The sequence below is a fragment of the Malaya genurostris genome, chromosome 3 (genome assembly GCF_030247185.1).
Source record: "Malaya genurostris strain Urasoe2022 chromosome 3, Malgen_1.1, whole genome shotgun sequence".
NCBI lineage: Eukaryota > Metazoa > Arthropoda > Insecta > Diptera > Culicidae > Malaya > Malaya genurostris.
The window spans coordinates 269240259-269257314 of record NC_080572.1 but is presented as its reverse complement, the minus strand read 5'-3'; the positions used below and the strand labels follow the sequence as shown (position 1 = coordinate 269257314).

Here is a 17056-nt window from a genome sequence, read left to right as displayed (position 1 = left end):
AGTGAACCTCAACGTAACGATGCCAACAGTTATGGGTTGAACACGGGTGACCTTGCTGTAAATGTGCGATATTATGTCATTGACTTATGGAACAATCGTAATCATTTATGTTTAGATGTTATTCAGGAATGTCTGAAATTGTTAAAACTACCGGCAATCAAAATGCAATGAAATTCACGTTTTCTGTTGTATACATTTCTTCCTTCAGTCTACCCAGTTCCAAAGCGACCGGCAAAGAAAAGTGTCACCATCGGTATGCGAATAAAGTAGGTAGGATAAGGGTTTTTTTGTGTGTTCCCAAACAATCGCAAAAAAAGAAACCGTGAAAGTTTACGGCACGGACGTGTGTTTACTGTTTGATGTTGTTTCCATGGTGCGCTCTAGAATTGTCGAATCTCAAACGTTTGCAACCACCGCACGATTAGGGAAATAAAACAGTAGGTCACCTACATACCTCAGCAATTCTAGTGATGGAATTATTTTGCTTTGCTAGAGTCTCGCAGTTTGTAGGATCTAGGGTAGATAAATAGAAAGTTTTTGTTTTTTTGCAAGATCTTTTATCTCCGTCGTTATCATCGGAAGAAACTGCACTGGTGTGCTGATTTGAGCTTCACGAACAAGATACCGGAGTTTAGTGTCAACAGACTGCACATGCTAATTAATTTCAAGGTGAATTTGAAAAATTCATCGTGGATTCTGTAATTCAAATACTGAACTGGATGCATTCTCTGTTCAGAAGTATTGATCATCTCATTTATGTAAAAAATAGGACAAAGTTCCACCAATTTCCAGCGTTACGAAAAGCACCAGAATTAGAAATACTCTTTTCCGAGCATCCGCAATAGTGTTAGTAGCGTTAGCAGCCATACTGCAATACCGATCATGTGAATGGACTGCAGCTACATCGGAACAAGTGGGCACGAAAAAAGCATGTTAGTTTGGCAGTACTAGGTGCAATTTTCACTTGCTTTGCCTCCTACCCCCACCCCCCTCTCCACGCCGTTCCGTTTGCCAGGCGAGACGGGACGGACTTCTTGCCTGGCGGATCACCAGCGACGATGATGTGATTTTTCTTGTCTACACCCGAACCGAACAATAAATGAAAGCCTACATCGGACGGAACATCGGTGGTATGTCTAATTGTTTGAAATTTAGATTCACCCCGAAGATTGAACTGAGAAAATCGAAACGAAACAACAACAAAAAAAAATGACAGCACGTGCTCCACAACACGTGGGGGCATTATGTAGCATGTCGTAATACATGCTCGTAAGTGAAAAAAAACGTTGGCAAATTTTACTGCACAATTACTGTAATTGGAACCAACCACACGGGTTGGAAGCGGAGCACAGAATGTTGTTTCATCTCCGTCAATTTTACTGAAGTCAAATTTTCTGTCGATTTGTTTGCGTAAGAATTTGAGATGAAAATTTTTTCCTGGAATTAAAATCAGATGAAGAGTATTTCACCCTTTATGAAACACAAATATTAAAAAACTGTATCTGCACGTCCGTACAACTTTTTGGCTTCGCAGACGATATTGATATTGTGATATATAACCTTGAGAAGATGATGGAAACATACATCGGACTGAAAGCTGAAGCTAGGCGTATCGGACTGACCATAAATGCGTCAAAAGCAAAATACATGAGAGGAAGAGGCTCTAGAGAAGAAACACTACGCCTCCCGCCACTAATATTTGATAGACGGTGACGATATCGAGGTGGTTGACGAGTTCGTGTATTTGGGCTCACTGGTGACCGCCGATAATGATACCAGCAGAGAAATTCAGAGACGTATTTTAGCAACAAATCGTGCGTACTTTGGACTCAGAGAAACCCTTGAAACCAATCCGACTGGTACAAGAAGAACAGGAGCGCAACGAGCAAGGTGGATCGATCAGGTGGATGGTGATCTCCGAAGCATCCGTGCCTTGAGTGGCTGGCGACGAGCAGCCATGGACCGAGTTATGTGGAGACTTATTCTTGATACAGCAAAGGACACCCCAGAACAGTAGCTGTTAGGTAAGCAAGTATCTGCACGTCAAATCTGTATCCTTTTTTGCCTTTCTCATAAATGAAGGTTTTGAAGTAACTGTAAAAACCGATTTTTGAACTGAGGTCCGGAGGGCCGAGTTTCATATACCATTCGACTATGTTTGTCGAGATAATAATATGTCAATGTAAGAGTAACAAAAATATGCACTTAATTTTCTCAGAGATCGCTTAACCGATTTCCGTTAACAGAGATTCTATTGAAATTCCGTCTTTTGGTTCTAGAGTAACGGGATAAAATGAGCAAAAAAAATAAAAAAACCTGTTTTAATCCACCTAGTGGTTAATGATGCCTTTCTCATATCTCACATATTCTTATATATAAATGTGTGGTATTCTTAAAAATAATTTACTTTGCTTCTTGAAAATTAGAAAGGTTTGTTGATAAACTAGTATAACCTATAGAATGAAAAAGTATTCAGGTCGGTTAGGCCATCTCTGAGGAAACGAAAAGAGGTTCTTCCGAAACCGGAATCGGGGAACCGGTATAATTGAAGTGACTGGGATCCATTTTTGAGCCCATGGCTACAATGTTCGGTCGTTCGTCAAAAACCCAAGAACAAGGAAAGCCAAATTTATGTTTGGCCGTCTACTAACAACGGCTACCGATTGGAAAAGTTTGGAGGCAAATTTAGAAATTATTTTTCTTACTATTTCCGGAATCAGAAAACGAATCGAGTTGTTTGGTTGTCTATTGTCAATGACAACCGGTTGGAATAGTTTTGATGCAAGTTAAGATTTTTTTACGTGTTTTGTTTCGCCGCTTCAAGTAACGGTATCTAATTTTTAACACACTTCACCATATAATGCCGGAACCGGAAGTCGGATCCGGATGAAATTGGGCGGAGATTACTGGACTAATTTTAACAATTTTGGGCTCAAATGGAAGGTCTTACAATGCCATGTCTTCCGGTTCCGCAAACACAGACTGAAGTATAAAAATTACAACTTCTAGTGTCGTGTGCCGATACATAATACCGAAAAAATCGAGCAAACTAGTCGTATTCTTCAGATGGGTAAGTCTGATTAGTTGATGACCAAATTCCGAATCTCATCTGCCATCAGGTTTCCATTTTTTTGAATCTCAGTTCCTGGTTTCGAAAGTACCGGAAAAAGAGTTCGTATACTGAAAACCGGAAATCACTTCAATTTCTCAGAAACGGTTATATCAATTTTTACAAGCTTAGGATTAAATGATTCAGAATTTTGTCCTGATCCGACTTCCGGTGCCGGAGCTGTAGAGTGAAGTGTATTTAAAAACTCAACCCGTCATTTAGAGCGACTACACTGAGGTCTCTTTTTACACCGCATAACTTTAGAAATTCACGAAAAAAACCGCGTAACTTCTAAAATCCCTGTAAAGAACCGCGTAGCTTAGAAAATCCGCGTAAAAAACCGCAAAATTAAAAAAAATTGATACCAAATGGTGTAATCTCCATTAATCTAATTTTAAAAAATCGACTCTGGGACTGAACTGGGAATTTTGAGATTTCTGAAAACGATTTTTTTATGCCAATGTCTTTGAAATGCATGAAACGCCAAGATCTGATGTAATCTAAAAAAATCTGGTGTTATCTAAAAAACCTGTTTTAATCGACCTAGTGGTGTAATGATGTCTTTCTCATATTACTCATAACAGCATAAATATTACTGTGGAATGCGCTAAAACAACTGTTCATTGAATAGAAATAGGAAAGTTTGATCGGACCTAATCTAACAAACTCTACAAATCCTGTTTAACATGTAGTTCCGAAACCAGAAGTAGTATATACAACAAAGTTAGGAATTCCGTATGAAACTGTAAGACTTTTCCTTTGAACCTATAAGTTTGTGAAAATCGATTTGGCCATCTTGAAGAAAAGTGAGTGCGATCCTTTTTGCAGTTTTAATAACCATTTCCAATTCTTCCGAAACCGGATTCAGATGACCGGAATAGCCGAACTTGGTTTGTTTGTCAGCAAAAAATATGACCTACAAATTGGAACAGTTTTGAGCCTAGTTAAACCAAGACTTACTATCCCATGCTTTATTTAGATTAAACCAATTATACGAAATCTAACAAACGAAGCGAGCTGGCGTTTCTGTTACTTCTGCATATGTAAGTCAAACTAAATAGCATGAATCAGCAGCATAAAACAGGAGGATTATTATTATTATTATTATTACTTTTATTATTTTTATTATTGACATCCCTACACAACTGGAACGGTATTACTGCACTACTGGCTGTGAAAATTGCATATTTTTTCAAAAAAAAAAAATTGAATTCGATGACATTTGTTTATTCTTTCGGTCGCACTTATCATAGAATAGCTAAAATCTGTATCAATCGCAGTACCGTCTTTTACCAATATCGCACACCAGTAGCAGACATCCACAACCTTTTCGATTTCTTCATAGCGTGTACGAAATAGAAATAGAGCACGCATCGTATGTTTTGTGTTTTCTACTTCTTTCGGTGTGGTACATATTGTCATTCTATATGGCGATTTGAAAACTTTGACACTCAACGCCCTGTAACTGCGGAACCGGAAGTCGGATACGGATGAAATTTCACAGTAGCTCTAAAGATAATATGAGCTTCAATTCAAATCATGATTTGTGAAAATCGGTTCAACCATCGTAGAGAAATCGAAGTGAGTTCTATTTTTGGAGTTTTTCTTCACTACTCTCGGTGCTTCCGGAACAGGAAAAATGAAGAGCAGTGGTACCGAATTAAGTTTTTATGCCCACAAACTAACAAGCTCTGCAAACTAGAAGAATTTACCCGACAGTTTTATGGGATCTGTACCTGTTTTTGACCATCGTTCGTGAAAAACTACTAATGAAATTGGTAAATTTCCACTTATCACGCTTTAGTTCTGGAACCGGAAGTCGGATCCGGATAAAATGTTCTAGGAATATTTAGGAAACTATGAGACCTTTCATTTAAATCTTAGTCTGTGATAATCGGTTGAGCCGTTTTAGAGAAAATGGAGTGCACACTTTTTCTCAAATTTTCACATATTACCATGTAACTTCGGAACCGGAAGTCGGATGCAAATGAGACTCAATAGCAGGTTATGGCACCATTGGACCTTTTATTTGAATCTAAGTTTGTGAAAATCGGTACAGGAACCTCTGAAAAAAGTGAGTGCATATTTGGCACATATCATCCTATATCTCCGGAGCCGGAAGTCGGATCGGGATAAAATTGAATAGCGAGCTATGAGACCATGAGACCTTTCATTTGAATCTTAGTTTTTGAAAATCGATTCAGCCGTCTCCGAGAAAAGTGAGTGACACACACACAGACATTTGCTCAGTTCGTCGAGCTGAGACGACATTCGGCCCTCCGGGCTTCGGTTAAAAAATCGGATTTCACAGTGATTGCATAGTCTTTCTATATGAGAAAGGCAAAAACATTCAAATCTTCATAAAACAAAAGAAAGAAAGAATACGTTTGATCAGAGCTTAAAATTGTCATGTGAAGGGTGATTTATTTGCTGGTATCTTTTGAATCGACTTACAACGTCAAACATTTGGGCGCTGACAAAGTTGTAGAAAGGACCACTTTTTTATCGAAAAATTGTGTTCAAAAGTTCAAAAAGTCAATGTTTGGTGTGGATTATGGGGCGGTGGCATCACCGGGTCGTACTTTTTCAAAGGCGACGATCGGCGGAACGTTACTGTGAATGGCGAGCGCTACCGTGTGATTATTGACGATTTTTTTTTATCAAAATGGAAGAATTGGACATGCCTGACATATGGTTTCAACAAGACGGTACCATGGCCCACACGGCATGCGAAACAGTGACCAAATTAAGAGCCGCCTCTGGTGTTTATTTCAAGTTTTGAGCCCGACAATTCGCCACCTAGATCGTGTGATTCAACGTCTTTGGACTATTTCTTGTGGGGCATGTTAAGGCTCATGTCTACAAGGATAAACCAGCAATGTTTGACGCACTGGAATCCAATATTGAAGCATTTAAAAAAAACCGGAACACTTTGAAAATTCGCTAAAAAAAGACCGCGTAACTTCGGAAATCCGCGTAAAAAACCGCATAAGAAAGACCTCAGCTTATTACTACATCTAACCCTTTCTTTTTACGTAGGGGTCTTATTTCCGGATCTCCGAAATTATGCCTTTTATGGCAGATCCCGTACTAGAAGTGAATCGGAAAATCTGCAGCAAATTGCACTGAATTCCGTGACAAAAAGGCGCACAAAAATCTTGTAAAAAGCAAAGCCTTGATATTACATTCCTTTTGTGAAATTTCAACTAATGTTTCAACAGATTTCGCAGCTGGTTCATAGCGTACAGAATCATTGTATGGCTGTTGCAACGATCCTACTGACACTAAGAATCCTTCCAGGTCGAGGCTCGAACATACGAACATACTGGCTTGTAAGACCAGTACCCTATGAACTGGACCGCCAACCATGTTTTGATAAAACAAGATGGTTGCACTACGATCGATGACGGGACATACGTCAAACTCGATTTTAAGCAGCTCCCCGGTCAAAACAGTTTCATCACGATAGGGCGTGGGAATGTACCAGGAAGATTCAAGTTCGTATTTGTCGACAAGTTAGCGAAAAAAGCCGTGATTTGGCAAGCGATTTGCAGTTGTGGCCCAAGAAACGGATTCATTCGTCAAATCCTCGACGATGACATCCCGAGTTTACTTCGAAAAATACCGTGTATTACCTTTCATCCGTAAGCATAGGGACAAAGTCATCTTTTGGCTCGATTTGGCCAGCTGCCACTGCTCCAAGACCTTTGGTTCTGAAGTGGTATGTTTGGTTCTGAAGTGGTACAAGATTGATTTCGTTTCAAAGCTAATGAATCCTCCGAATTGTCCGAAATTTTAACTAAACGAAAAATACTGTACAATTCTGAAGGATGCGTTTTCGATGAAGTGGCGGGTTGAAATGGAAGAAATTTACTGATTCCGTGTCCGTTTCCACTGTGCGGGTACTAATTGGATCCATCAAGAGAAAGGTTTGCTAATGTTGGGATTTTGACATTTTAATAGAAGTATTGTAAAGCAACCATTACCCGACATTTGAAACTTATTTAGTCATAAATTACAGATCCTTTTGTGTGTATCAATTTACTGTTAGTCAGCCTACAAACATTAAAATAACAAATAACGTATGAAAAGGGAATAAAAGATCTTACACCAGTTTATAGAATAAAAAAGCGTTCAACAGATAGAATCAGCTACGGTTCATTTTAGCTTTTGACAGTAATGTCCTTTAACAAACAAATAACACGATTCATAGAGTTGGACAAGCTGCCAAAGTAAACCCTAGTCAACAATCTTCAAGGACGCTGTAGAGTACTAAACAACTGTTTACCATGGTAACCAGAAAAACGAAATCTTCCGTATGATTGCTAAAAATAAACCCCGATGAGAGAAAACACCAAATCGACAAAATTCACCTGGCAGACGAAGACGAAACGTACATGTAGCTAGAGAAAAAGCACCAACAAAACCGAAAAGGTGACTTAATTTATGCAAATTTGAACCAAACAAACTTCAAGAAATATTGAATACAGCAGCAAGCAAAGACTTATGGGCCTTCGCGTCATTGCTTGCCGTGTTATGTGGCATTCCGCGTGTGTCTTGTTGGCCAGCCAGTTACCATCCAACCAACCTGTGACTGACTGTGGCTGGCTGGCTGACTGGCTGGCATACCTATACCATAATAAACAAGCTCGAAGAAGAAAAAAACAACACACGGCTACTCAACTGAACTGGCAAAGTGTGTTTTGTTGCAGCACAATGATCCGATATACAAGTAGGCTTGGGACTGGAAGGAAGGAGAGCGAACGGAAAAACGGAAAAGAAATTCATTAAAGAAAATCAATGCTCGATTTTGCGTGACTTTCATTTTTCCTGCTCATGAAACGACGATGACGACGACCGGAGAAATGAATCAATACATAACGATTTGAGTCGGTAAGCTGGCAACGGGTGCAAGATCAGGCGGTGGATCATTTGTCCTCCACTGTTAGAAACAACTAATACCGGTTTAATTATCGTCATCTTTCAGCTGCGATGCACCGCGCGAACCAAAACCAAGAAGGTAACAACAAAAAATGGCCCGGAGGTAGTCGGGCTACGGTTGAGCAAACCCGGTCGAAAGTGATAACTTCGAAAAACTCGAGTGCTAGGTGTGTGCAGGCTCTACTAGTTTAAAAAGCAAAACGCACCGAATTACCGCGCCTCCAGGATGGATTTCATAAATTAAGTTTTAGGCGAACAAACCGCTGCTGCCGGATAACACCACTTTCGGTTTCGGGTTTATTGTATGTCAAAGCTAATCGAATGCAATCGAATTTCGTTGAAAGTATCTTACGTGGTTTTTTGCAAACAATTGATAATCCACGTTTTATATAACGTGTTGCCGTAGAAAATGTCAGCTGTCCATCCAAGACGGTTACTTCTAAACCAATCGAATCCTCATCGAAGCATCAGTGCGATAATGACGAAATTGGTATTGAATTCTCGTATTTGGCAAGACATCTGCACTTGTGGAAAATGCAGTTAAACTTTCGTGGAAATAGGCAACACCTTCGTAATGATTGAGGGTTGTCTGATAGAATTTAGATTTTTGCATAATGTAGAAAAAGTTATGAAATAATAGTACATCAAGTATACGCGCGAACTGAAAATCAAAATGAAAAAAAAAAATTGCGATATTCGAGCGAAGCGAAGCGCTTCAACATCTTCTTGCTCGGCAAGCATTTCCTTCATGGTAAGGAGAATTTTAAAGTAGACCACATCAGGATAATCTGATTTACTCTTTTTCAAATATAATTTTACTCAATTTCAATTATAATAGGGCCTCCTCCTGTTCTCAGATTTTACTCTGAATGTCTTTCTTTTCCTCCTCCTCTTTTATTTGGATCAGGGAAAATCCCACTGAAGTTAGTTTACGTCAAACTTGTTTTCTAGCAGGCATAAAACCTCCTCATTTTTTTCGCATAAATAGATCCGAATCATCCAAATGATACAATTGATGCAAGTCGAAAGAATTGGAACAATTGGTAAATATGCGGCACATGCTAGCAATGGGCTCGTTATATCCATAATTAGTTCTAACATAAGGAATCCGAAGAAAGGAATATGATTGAGGATTACGGCGTCAAATGTCAAATTGTAACAATTGCAATTGCTAATAGAGGCTTTGGAGATAGTAAACTTTATAAGTTCTTCAAAATTTAACTTGGAATCCAGAGGAACACTCGGGTCCCTTACAGGTTTGTGGAATATTATAGTCGAACTTGAATACAGACTTTTTGCTACCAAAAGAGATAACGGAGCATTTAGTGGCATTTAAAACCATTTTGAAATATGAAACATGAAAGTCATCGGCGAACGATAGTTTCATACACTCATCTCATCGAAAAATTTAAATCGTTGAGATACAATAAAATTATAAATGGTCCAAGGTGACTTCCTTGAAGAACTCCAGAGGTAACACCAAATGGTGAGGTTGTACAGCAGAACCACTTTTACGTATGAATGGCAAGATTTATTTACTTATACCCTTACTAACTAAATGACCTTTTTTTACTCGACGGGTCCCGTCAAGGGCTCCTAAGAGTGTGGGCCCGGGCCCACCTGTTCCCACCGCCCCTCTCATGTGTACCGTTTTGTGCTGACGCACTGATGAACTGAATGCGAAACGTAAAAATAAAAACTAGTCATGTGCACTTTAGTACAAAACGGTACACATGAGGTACCAAACCCCTAAATGACTACAATCTGTTGGCGGCCAGTATGCCTTCAATTTGTTTTGCTCTTTCGGCACGTCAGGATAGACATGGCACTTCGGTGTCAATAAGTGATTTGTAAGTAGCAAATACTTTACGTCTGCTCAGCGGTTTATGTAGAACCGTTAGGTGGCGTTAACAGTTCAACATAAACTGCTAAATGCGAAGCGTAAAAATAAAAAAATAAGAAAAGTAATTTCTCGTCATTTTCGTCTATGGGGCTGTCCATAAAAGACGTTACGCTTTTTTTGACGATTTTTGACTCCCCATCCCTTCTTTTTCACAAAATGTCTCAGTAGCAAAGACCCCCCCCCCCCCCCCTATGTCACATGTCACGACTTCAAAATAAATAAAATCTCAATGCATTCTCAATATATATGACAAATCATACAAATATGAGGGAAAAATCGACTTATTACATGCTGTCATTAGATTAAAAAGTATCCCTAAAACTACAAAATCATCGGAATTATTTTATTAATATCAATTATATAAATTAACAAAAGTTTTGGTTGGAATTGATGAAACATTTAAATCATCTGTTTTATTCCTCCTAGGGGTACACAGATATATTATTGTTTTAGGAAAAAAATAATATTTCCTTAGTGTAGCATACAGGGCTGAGAAAATAAAGACCAAAACCTCATTAAAACGAGATCATTCCCGAAGAATCTTTTCATAATCAGTTGACCAGTGAATTTTAAATCACCTCGATCAATATCGGTACTGATCTTCCGTCACACAATGGGTAGTGATTTTGAGCTAAAATGATTCTTGATTTATGTAAGTTCAATCATTGGATGATTCGATAAGCTTTGATGTTGGTGGAGGAAAATCACATATGATCAAGATAAGACATGACATGATCTACGTCTGAAATCGTTGATCTCCCGCCCTTTTTCAAATGGAGTACAATTGAACAAACTGCATCAGAATCAGATAAGAGAAATTCTTGTGACATACTATTATCAATGCTAGAAAATTAAATTGTCACTGCATAACTTAAGTTAAAACGTTTGAAGGCATCTTTTTCTTTTTTACTCATATTAGGCAAAATTTATTAATTTCGCTAATTTACTCGCTCCTCCGTGCACTTTTGCTGATCACAACAGAAATGATTTCCTGCGTCATTCATTTCCGAATTTACAAGAAGAAGCTCTTACATCAACAAATACACGTTTTTCTATAGAATTTAAACGTTTATTGTGAAGATTTTTTCAGGAAATAGGACAAAGCAGTAATATAATTAGGTATTTCAAAAATGCGCTCATTGAAAATATTGGACGTCACATTCCAAAAACCTCCCCCCCCTTCCCCCTGTCACAAAAGGTCACGTTTTATGAAACACCCCCCTCCACCTTGCGGCGTGACGTCTTTTATGGACAGCCCCTATTTTGAGTCAATAAAAATGACTTTTATTAGCTCTGGTCAGAGCAACTATGTGTTATAAAATCCAGAACTATAATTTCAAACAGCTTCGATACAGCGCACAAAGCAGCAATTCCACGGTAGTTGGATACTATCAATATCTTTGAGTGCCAAAATCTTCTATCGTTTTCCGCATTAGAATGGGACAACGCAATAACAATATCGAAAGGTTTTTGTAATTTCTGGTAACAGCTCAGTTGAAATAGCAATTTGTATCACTCGAGATCGAAGAGCATCAAATTGAAGTTTTGTCCACTGAAGAAAACATTCGCTAGAACTGCCTTCTAGTAAATTTTGGTTTTATCGAGGCGAAAATTCATCAATTCGGCCAACTTGACCAATTGCTGAAACGTTCACCCATCTTTAATTTTTTGGGGTTTCATAAAACTCTCAAGCTTCAAAAATCTGCACTTTTTTTCGAACAAATAATTCACAATGTTTTTATGAATATGATTTTATGAATAAAAAAAATTGGTTCAATAACGAAGTCTAAATTATTCAACGACAGCACCAAGGAGTTTGCAAGTTAGGTGATTTACAGATTTAAATTACTGACGGTTTTCTGATTTTCGGATGATGTGGGATTAGTTGTGAAAACTAATGGGTCGTCTAAAACTGTCAGCTGTATCTGTCTCAGTCTTATATCAAATTTTCGGGAAAACTATTCCGTATCTAGGAAAAATACATAGTAACACACCCAATGTCTGGCTTTGATCCACTGAACAACGAAAAAGAAGACTGGAAAAATGACTGATAAAAGGAAAATAATGGAATGCGAAATCTAACGATATCAATTTTCGAATGGGCTGTACTAAAATTCAGCTATAGTCCTGGGGTATCCTTTGCTGTATCGAGAATATGTCTCTACATAACTCGGTCCATGGCTGCTCGTCGCCAGCCACTCAAGACACGGGTGCTTCGGAGATCACCCTCCACGTGATCGATCCACCTTGCTTGCTGTGCTCCTCTTTTTCTTGTACCAGTCGGATTAGATTCAAGAGCCATTTTCACTGGGCTGTCAGACGACATCCTTATGACATGCCCAGCCCATCGTAGACGTCCGATTTTAGCTGTCCGTACGATGGGTGGTTTCCCTACCAGCTGTTGCAATTCGATGATTCGTCTCCACGTTCCGTCTTCCATCTGCACTCCGCCATAGATGGTCCTCGGTACCTTTCTTTCGAAAACACTGAGGGCGCGTTGGTCCTCTGCCAACATAGTCCAGGACTCGTGGCCATAGAGAACAACCGGTCTAATGAGCGTTTTGTAGATGGTCAATTTCGTGCGGTGGCGTGTTTTTCTCGATCGAAGGGTTTTTCTCAGTCCAAAGTACGCACGATTCCCTGCCAAAATACGTCTATGAATTTCTCTGCTGGTGTCATTATAGGCGGTCACCAGTGAGCCCAAATCCACGAACTCGTCAACCACCTCGATATCGTCACCGTCTATCAATATTTGTTGTGGGAGGCGTAGTGTTTCTTCTCTAGAGCCTCTTCCTCTCATGTATTTTGTTTTGTTTATGGCCAGTCCGATACGCCCAGCTTCAGCTTTCAGTTCGATGTATGTTTCCATCATGTCCTCACGGTTACGTGTCACAATATCAATATCGTCAGCGACGTCAAAAAATTGTACGGACTTTCGGAAGATCGTGCCACTCGTGTCGATCCTCACTCTTCGAATCACATTTTCCAAAGCAATATTGAACAAGATACAAGATACCTTGCCGTAGCCCTCTCCGAAATTCGAAACGACTGGAAAGCGTCCCAGATAATCGGACGTAGCACATCACTCTATCCATCGTTGCTTTGACCAATCGCGTCAGTTTATCCGGGAAACCGTATTAGTGCATTATCTGCCATAGCTGTTCTCGATCGATTGTGTCGTATGCCACTTTGAAATCAATGGATAGGTGATGCGTGGGTACGTTGTATTCATGACACTTCTGGAGTACTTGTCTTACCGCGAATATGTGATCGGTAGTGGCGCAGGCTCCAGTAAATCCCGCTTGGTACGGCCCTACAAATTCCTTAGCTATTGGTGGCAGACGACGGTAAAGGATTTGGGAGCAATATGACTGCGCGGTGATTGCAACAATCTAGCTTATCACCATCCATTCCTGTGGTAGAATCTTCTCCTCCGAAATCTTAGAAATCATCAAGTGCAGACAAATGCTTCAATATTGATTTCCAGTGTGTCAATCGTTGTTCGTTTATCCATGTAGATATGAGCCTTTACATGGATTCACAAGAAAAAAAGTTCAGAGACGTTAAATCACACGACGGGCCCAAAACGTGTAATAAACTGCTCACCGCAGGCGACTCTCAATTTGGTCAATGTTTCGCGTGCCGTGTGGGATGTGACACCGTCTTGTTGAAACCACATGTCATGCATGTCCAATTGTTTCACTTTGGGCAAAAAATCATCAATCATCACACGGTAGCGCTCGCCATTCACAGTAACGTTTCGCCCATCGTCACCTTTGAAGTAGTACGGCCCGATGATGCCACCGGACCATTATAAATTATTGTTGTCAAATTCCTTTCAGTAGTCCCAGCGTAAACGAAAATAATTTTGTGATTTTCCATATTTGCATTTTTAGCACTGTGCCTTATCAGAAGATTTTGGAACACATTCAGTAGGACTGACCCACAATGCCATAATCGTTAAAAACTTTTTATCGTTTAGCTTCAGCAGGTCCGCAACGTAACAATCGAAGATATCGAATAACAATAGCCGTAAGAGCAGGCCGGGGTCTACACACGGCATCAGCAGCAGCAGCAGGTAAAGCAAACAAAAATTTCCCCGCTTTATATCGTTCCATTATCGAACTCCGAAGACGTAGTCAAACCTGAGCCAGCAGCGATAATGAACGAACGAAATTTCGATAAATGGGCAATGATTACACCATTCCTTCCCTATGTGCCCTATGTGCTTCCGAAGTCCATTTGCGCGTTCGTATCGTTTGCGTTCCGTGCAGTTCACCGAGAAAGATGTGTGTACATTACGCCAACATAGAATAGGCACACAGGTGAACCCCCCCCCTCTTGCGTGTACTGTTCTCCGAGTAACAGCTATTTGAATCTTCCAAGGATTTATTTTGTTTGCCATCAAGTATTACTCGGTAACTGATCATGATTGGTTCTAATACGATTAGATATTGTTATTGACCATAATTGTTAGTGGCTGTTGAGTAGCAACCTCAATATCTAGGAAGATCAATCTCTGATGAATTGGCTATGGCTCTAACATCAGCAAGCCATAGCAGAGAAATTTCACTATCATACCATCCATCGCCAGGAAAGCCGATGCTGGCACCTCCGTTGGAGCTGCAATCGAGTATATTGGTAGGTATATTTCAACGCGATAAAACTAGAAGCGTGATACGACAGCGAGCCGCTGGATGGGGTAATGGAGCTCGACAGGATACATGATAAGTACAACGCACAATCTTTGGATAATCGCTATGGGGGCTATTGCGAAGTCAACTGTTGAGCCAAGTCAAGACATCGCCATTACAATTACCATTACCATCCGAATAGGCAGACACATAAACGCGGGGCAACAGAAGCCGTTCCAGTATTTGAAGGTAAGTGGATGCGGATATTGAGCAGGTAATAAAATGAGCTACATGACATAAAATATGTTGGAGGCTCAGACCAGCGAATTAGCGAAACTAAGGTCTGATTGATGAAAGAAAATTGGGTCATAATGAGAAAAGCGTGGCATATTTGTTGATGTAGAGAAATCCGATAGATTATATTGATTAAAAACATGAAGGTAGAGAGCAGCAGAGAAAATTTCAGAATACTTTTTACAAGGAAAACAAAAAAACGGAGTTATTACATTTATAGTTATATTCATTCACATTCAAAAATAAAAATTGAGGTCTTCGCGAAAAAGATTACCAATCATAAAAAAGTAAAATTATTATCCCTTTTCATGAGCATATTTGCGAAATCGTTCAAGCACGTTGCCTCGGTTGGTTTGTGATGTTTTCTGGAATCAACAACAGAAGCGGGGAAAAAAGCACATATAGAACAAATAACACTAACCTGACTGACTGCCACCGGCGATCTGTCTCATTTCCTTGGTGAATCCTCGGGCACCGAACTGACACGACAGATCGTGCAGTGTGCGGGGCTCTCCGCGATCCAGCAGCCGTTCGAGAAAGAACAACAGCGTCATATTGCGTGCCATTTCATACTCCATCGACTCCATGATGATGATGTTAATCTGCTGGGTTGGGTGCGCCGAAAATCAGCAAATGATCTTTTATATTGCCGCTGCTAGTGGTGGTTCCACCCGAAAATGGTAATCCGTCAGACCGATGCCGATAAATGGTGGAATATCAATCACAGCTCGTGTTTCCTTTAATATTTACCATTAACTCGCTCTTTCACGGACGACACCTTTCTTGCACAATCGCGCGATTCAAGAAACGGTATTTTGTATATGTGTGTCAATACTACACAGCTATAGATGAACAAAACCCCGATATTTCTCGCGTGCTAAGTGATTTTTCTGCACTCTTTTCCACCTGCGCTTCCACTACCGATCGAGAAGACTTGTGTGGGTGCGAAGCTCGATTATTCTTTAGGAATTTTTACATTCACCTACACGAATGTGTTTGTTTTAATAATTTTGATTTCTAATTCTAAATTATTGAACATTAAATCAGACTGCAGAGGCTACACTGAGGCTATACTGATTACACTGATCGCGTGAATGATCTACAAAGATAACCATAAAATTGAGCTGCTATGTTTCGCACAGTAAAGTGAAAAATTCCTTCAATTCGTGATAAAAACTACGAACCAGTTGAAACACTTGACGGTACAATAGTTACTTTTGTTAATTTAATGGGCACCTTCTATCCAAGCCTTTTGTCACTTGCCACGATATGATCCTCGCGTCAGGGATTTGAGTGCTGTGAAATCGCAATATTTTCACAAGAGAAGCACTCGCACTTTCAAATAGTGGGATATAATCCAAAGCGACCGATACAAAAAAATATATACTTCGACCTCCTTTCGTATTGAAACCGTAGCGACGGCACGGACGACGCGGTTGCAGCATACAACTGGCTAGCAGGAAAAAACGGAAACACTTTTCAACACAAACAGGTCCTCTTTCCACGACGTATCGCGACCGAATCAATCAAAGTTTGTCTACGCTGCTTGTGCACCTAGAAAATGCATCAACACGAACGGGAGAACGGATTGGTTCGCTGTAGTGGTGTGAACCGTGCGATTCATTATTGACAGCGGAAAATCTTACAAATGGCAGTGTAGTACATTCTGAAAAATGTTACGTGAATTTCACGTTCAGGCAAAAGCGTGTTTTAACATGCAAGGAAATTGTCGCTTTTCATAACGATCAATAAGCCACCTGTCTACATTCAATTTGAAAAGGAATTGCAGGCGAAATAGAGAGAGTACCGAATTTTGTTTCAAAGTGAATGTGGCCATAAACCATTACAAAAAAAGATTGGCAAATCATGTGATAAATATGAAGAAATTACATGTGTATGACATCAGCTGGTTGAGAAAATTGTTATATATTTCACCCGAATTGCTCAGCTTTTTTAGAAAATGTTAATTGAATTTCGATTTATTTTTGCTGCAGAGCATCGATTTGTGGTTTGAGAAAATCAATCAGATGTTCTATAACAGTTTCTGCTTGAAAGTAATGTGTTTTTGAATATGTTTTATTAAAAAAAAACTTGGTAAATCATTTATGTGGAAACTACTTTGTCAGTACGATTTGCAAGCACGAATTACCATTATATGCTAGTTCTAACCCAAGT

At 39.6% G+C, this 17056-nt stretch overlaps 1 protein-coding gene across 2 annotated transcripts in view; it reads right to left on the bottom strand.

Annotated features, from left to right (window-relative positions):
* The window catches only part of LOC131433781 (uncharacterized), a 59748-nt gene extending 43327 nt beyond the window's left edge, over positions 1-16421 (bottom strand). For both annotated transcript variants that reach the window (XM_058600376.1, XM_058600377.1), the window contains exon 1: positions 15303-16421. In XM_058600376.1, the coding sequence (XP_058456359.1) occupies positions 15303-15468 (166 nt within the window). In that variant the 5' untranslated portion in view covers positions 15469-16421. The remainder of the gene's footprint in view (positions 1-15302) is intronic.
* Positions 16422-17056: the final 635 nt, after the last annotated feature.